General features: G+C 41.6%; 1 protein-coding gene across 1 annotated transcript in view; it reads right to left on the bottom strand.

Annotated features, from left to right (window-relative positions):
- SH3KBP1 (SH3 domain containing kinase binding protein 1) overlaps positions 1-5,802 on the bottom strand; it is a 370,819-nt gene that overhangs the window by 187,516 nt on the left and 177,501 nt on the right. The window contains exon 5 of the mRNA XM_042782665.1: positions 3,300-3,374. Within this exon, the coding sequence (XP_042638599.1) occupies positions 3,300-3,374 (75 nt within the window). The remainder of the gene's footprint in view (positions 1-3,299; positions 3,375-5,802) is intronic.

Here is a 5,802-nt window from a genome sequence, read left to right as displayed (position 1 = left end):
ACTATGTAGCCCTTTTAAGAAGTGAATAAAAACAACTTTTCAGGAAATCTAACTTCAAAGTAATTTCTTTGATTTCACCTCTCTTCAGCTGAAGCCTTGCTCTGATCCATGTTCGTTTTGCCACAGTCTGTGTGATAACAACCCTTTCACCACCACCCCCCGCTGCCCCCTGCACCTTGCCTCCTCCCCTCCTGGTCCAGGCAGTACACCAAATACTGTACCTCCAATCTCTATGACTCATGTCAATTAGCAATTAGCAAGGAAAGTAACATTTCCTAAAGGGAAACTAAAGCTAAAAGCTATTTAAACAAATTAGCAATTAAAGAAACCACACAAAATTATGACTGCCAAAGAATTAAATCTCTTTGGATGGCTTCACAAGGAATAAATGCATGCAGACGTGTTCCTCTAGGAAGGCATTAAACTAAACCGGACATTAAGAAGGGTTCATTCACTAGCAAGATGATCCTGTTTGTTAAAGAGGGAAAGGAAGCCAGAGGTCAGCACCCCCCTCCGCAACTCTTCTGCCTACTTAAGACCATCATTTTCCTCAAAACTGAATCCCTTTCCCAAAGAAGAACACTGAGGACATGACACCCTTCCTTTGACCTCTTGTGGTCTGTGTTGAAATCAAACAGCAACCAGCAAGACAGCAGGACACTTACCTCCCCAGATTCCTTTCTGCCCAATCTTTGCCCACAATCATGTTCCTGAAAGAGCCTACTGGGGTCCAGTTCATGTCTGAGTGTACATTTTTCCTAGGATGGTCAATATATCGGTTACACCATCAAAGGGCAGGACTCAAAGGATAGTTTATGGGAAACTAAATTCTGTCATTAAACCTGACTCTTAAAGCCTCCTGACAAGCAGGACAGCTCCCAAGCATTTCCTGCACATCTCCACATGATAACGATGCCTCAGGGATGAAAGCACGCCATCAAAGTTTGCTCTCTATTAGCCAGGAGTGCACTTGTCTCGTATGGGTAAGGAGGCCTCCTAGCACAGGAGAATGATACACCAAATAACCGCTTGCATAAAATGTCATAAAATGTTGAAGTCATTCAATTAAGGAAGTCTCAGTGCAGGAAGAAACTGTTAAACGAAAACAGACAAAATACAGAAAGATCATTATAAATTGCTAACAACTTTCAGCAATCAAACCCTTAAAACAATGGTTTTGTTTATTGCTGTTTTCAATAAAATGATTTTTACAAGCCAAACGGTGGGGAGGGGGAATGATCCTTACTGTACGTGCTAATTAACTAAAGAACAGCATCGTAAGGACAGAGGGCACCATGCAACCGGGGCACGGCTGCAATTTGCGAGACCGGCCGTGAGTGTGCAAACACAGAGTGTGCTCTGGATTCCTTATCCTCCTGTGTGCTTATTTGTTCATTGTTTTTGGAAATATCCCTACTGGAGGTGTAATTTTGGAGTCTAAATGTTGTGTCATTTCCCCTTTAACATGTTTTCATTTTGCTGTATGGATTCTTTCTATGTGACAAACGGCTTGGATATTCTTTTCTGCTTTGGAAAGAACCATCTGAGAGTGGAATCAAGAAGTGGTTAGTGGAAAGGAACCATAGGCACGCTGTAACCCCCCAGCCCCACATACACCACCACCACCACCACAAGGCAGCAGGGCAAATGGATCAGGGCGCGGAGCTTCAGTTCTTCAAGAGAGTAAGGTGAAGGGTTCTTCTCTCATTTCTCATTAGCTAGAACCATAACATTTCCATTCACTGCCATCCTAGTTTTCACTAAGCTTCTGTTTCTAGGTGGTAGCTGCCTTCTGGGCCCATCGTAACTTCACATGAATCACTGTGAGAAGCACTCTTTATATTACACTGGGAGAGGTTGCATAGGCATTCAACCACACAAGCATGACCTTGGAAGGAAACATACAGATTTTTCTTCTGGAAATTCTGGCAGCCTGGTTAGATCACTTTTAAATATGTAATTAAATAGCTGAGTACATGGCTTAGGGAAATAACTCCAAATGTAGTTCCTTCTGTTTGGAAGGAAAGAAGAGTGTTTTTTGATCTTTGTATCTGTTTGGTGCTACATCTTTTAGCCGCTGGTGCCTATCACATACACTATCCCATAAAATGTCCCCATGTCATGCAGAATGCCAGATGACATTCCCATGCAGTACAACCCAGAGCATGGTCTGTGGACTGGGGCCGGCCCACAAAAAGTTTGTTACAGGGACACAGTGAGGTAAGTGTTTAGAAAGGTTTATAGCAATGTGCATTGGTGAGACTTCTGGACATACAGCCAGTGACTCGTCTTGGGGACAGAGCACAGACCAGTCAAGGTACTGTCAAGCTCCTGCATGAGGTACAGGCGGAGTGCTGCCTGTGTAGCAATTATGTGCAGAAGGACCACGTCTCTGTTCACAATGAGATGGAAATAAACTTTACCATAAGAAGTTTGAGAAGTATAGAACCTTCTCTTGTATCATGTATATATGAATACAGTAAAGCGGATGGTTTTCTTTCAAGGTGAAAAATCAACAAAGCCTCCTCCAATTTGCTATCATCAGTTGTACAACTGTCCACTTTCGTGTGATTTAATGTACTATTCCAGCACTGACTGATTTGGATCGGTGAGCCACTTTTATCTGTTTGTTTGTCACTTGGCACACACATGTACAGTGCTTACTAGGTGGCAGGGACTGCTCTAGGGGTTTCGCAAGGCTAATTCAGAGTCTCATCCATCTCATTCCCCTCAACATTTGGCAGCTTTCTTTCACAGCACAAAAGGCTACACGTTGGTCCTGCTGTGTGGTGATTGGCTGGGTGAGCAAAGCCAAACACCATTTCTGGCATGGACTTCCATGCCAGATTCTTATTCCTTTGAACAATGCAATGAATAAATGGCTTATGTGCTTCCAATGATCTAATCAGAAAAGGCAATAATCACGAGAGGCTGGCATCTCCATGGCAAGCCATCTTACACCCCACCCCGCCGAAGCCCCAAAATACTGGTACAAATGCATATGCCATGGCAAATGCTACTGTCCCCTTCTCTGCACGCATGGTTCATGCACGCATGTCACATACATGATAGAGCCACAAAGCAAACAAGAAGCACCAGGGACTGGTGGTGAGAATGCTCCCGTAGCAACACCAAGGAGATGGCACTTATCTGAGACAAATAAGGACATATCCTTGGGTCAGAAGTTCACACAGACACTTGGCATAAGCATTAGCAGCTCAGAAAAGCACAGCTGCATCAAAAACACAAGGGCTCGGAGCTTATCTTTACAATCGCCTCCTGCTGTTAAGGTCACTCACTGTAATAGCGTCTGTGGCCCTCCGTCTTTCCTGGTGCAGCTCGGTACAGAATTGTCCCTTCAAAGGTAGTCTTTCCTGACAGTGAATGAGAGAAGAGAAGGGGAGAGAAAAACAAGAGAGGGGGAAAGGGAGAGCAAATGATGGCGAAAGAAGGAAGAGGAAGAGTCTTTAACTCAACTTGCCTTCAATGAATCCGCTGCAAGAGCTTCATCCGCAAAATTAATTAGAGACCGTTAGGCAGAAGTTAAGAATATTACAGAATGAGCCCAAAGTCCCCATGTAACAGTGAGGGCATCAGAATCAGGGCTTGCCTCTGCAAATGCTGGTGCATTGGATTATACCCCATATAAAGAGCCATTTGCACATAACTCAAAAAATAGGAAAACCTCAATTAACAAGAGAGAATCCAATTGATTAGATTCTTTAACTCGATTATATAGTGCAATCTTCTCTTTGAGGAGTATGGCCCAAGTTTAATAAAGACTTAGGTTCCACCCCAGAGCCCCATATGATAAAAACTGGTTTCCATGACTCTAAGATTCTAAACAAGATATCAAATTATCTTTTTTTAAAATTATATTCCTCAGAACCTTAAAACAAGAACATGTATTAATACAGTAGAGGGAGGTTTTCAACAAGGAAGTTTGAAACCAACAGTGGCATCCATATCAACATTAAAAGGTTTCCACTTAGCATCTAGGACACCAGAATTCTTTAAACAACTTAATTGAGGTTTAATCCTATCAGTCCTAAGACTGTATTTAAACATGAGGTCACAGGGCTCATTCAGTGTAAAATGTCAAATTATTTTTATTTTGTTACAAGTAGAAGTTATCAACAGCATAAGACCAGACACAAAGCTAAAGCCCAAATACCTCTGGCACCATGAGTACGTGCACAGAAAGTTCACAAACTCCTCCAGTTTGAATGTCCTCACTGTCCCCCCTGCACACACACACAGCTCCACAGAGAGTACCACTGGCAGGTAAAATGAAATGCACTGCTCTAAATTAGTGAAGGAATCGGTTCTATTATGGCTTATAATTTAAGCATCAAACTGGAGACCAGTCATAGGCCTTCATATTAAGTCTGAAGAATGAAAAGCTGGACCACGTTTAGAGAGATAACTGAGAGAGGGAGAGCAACTTGTCTACTTCTTAGAAACACTCCATTCGAAAGAGGGAAAACAACAGGAGTCATAGTGTCAGCTTCCAGGTCCCACTGCTCTGAATGCACAGGGGACTGTGAACAATGACAGGGACAACTGAGGTGGGATGGGGTATTTCCAATTTCCATGCCCGCCAAGCAAGGTGATACCCCTTGTTTTGAAACCTTCCCTCAGATAATGCTCTGTCCAATTAAAACAAAAACTTACGATGTTCAAAACGCTGGCTAAAAAAGAGTCATCTAGACAAACAGTCAAGTGTTTCAAATGATCTTATTAGACTTACAGCTCTTGAAGACCTTGAGGACAAAAGCAGAGCAAGGAATAGTGGCGAGTTTCTATTGGGGCAAATTTTTATTCTGTTTAACCTAAGTCATTAAATCATTAAATCAAATGATACTTCCAGGAAACACAGCTGTTTTGCAAGCTAGGCCCTCTGAAAGTGAACAGTAGCATCCTGCTCAGGGTTAGAAAAAAAGTAAGGGTAGGGGAAAAATAATATTTATTTTGATAATGCTCCCCAAAGTATAGCATAACTTCCACGTGCTCTTCCCCAGGAACAAGTCTGAGAATCGCTGAGGTAGACTATGGCCCTGACGACATTGAACAGTCAAACTTTTAGCAAAGTCTGACGGCCTACTGGTAGAGCAAGGCTACTCGTCCTGGGCCAGGGAGGAGAGGTGGGACACACAAGCATTTTACTGGAAGAGCAAAAGGTAAGACTCATTAGTAAGTTCATGAGTATGAGTTATGCTTACTTTATTTGGGGGAAATACTCTACTGCCACTAGCAAATATTAGCACTTGAAAGACACAAACACAATAAAGGGGAAAATTTTTTAAAATTTGAACACAAAATCCCATGCTTATGCTAGCATCTAATTTTGCCTGAAATTCTGTTTCATCAGTTTGCTAGTTGTTCCTCACTGCTAACACATCATCTAGTATTAAAAAGAAAGAGAAATACATAGTGATGCCTCAGAGTGGGGGCTTGTCTATAGGAGGGGAGTTTCTTAGAGGTAATCAAACAATATTTCTGCATCATGGGAGTTGTTTTCCATGTAAGTTTTAAAAGATCATCTCCATCTTTGACTTAGCTTGACCAGTCACTAAACTATCGGAACTTAAAATTTTAAAATAAAGAACTAGGAAAATAAGGATTTCCATTCAAACTAAAAATTCATGGTTATTAATGATTACAGAGAGAAAGTGCAAAATTTCTCCCTCTGAAGATTATGGGAAACAATGAAAATTTTCCTGTAGTTATAAGATTAAAGAAAAAAAAACTAACAAGAATACTTTTTCTAGTTCTACAAAAATTATTTGAGAATCTAAGAAA

The sequence above is a fragment of the Orycteropus afer genome, unplaced genomic scaffold, assembly GCF_000298275.1.
Source record: "Orycteropus afer afer isolate SDZICR_OR568_19922 unplaced genomic scaffold, OryAfe1.0 scaffold00404, whole genome shotgun sequence".
NCBI lineage: Eukaryota > Metazoa > Chordata > Mammalia > Tubulidentata > Orycteropodidae > Orycteropus > Orycteropus afer.
Note: the sequence above shows the minus strand (reverse complement) of the source record. Positions and strands in the feature narration are given on the sequence as shown.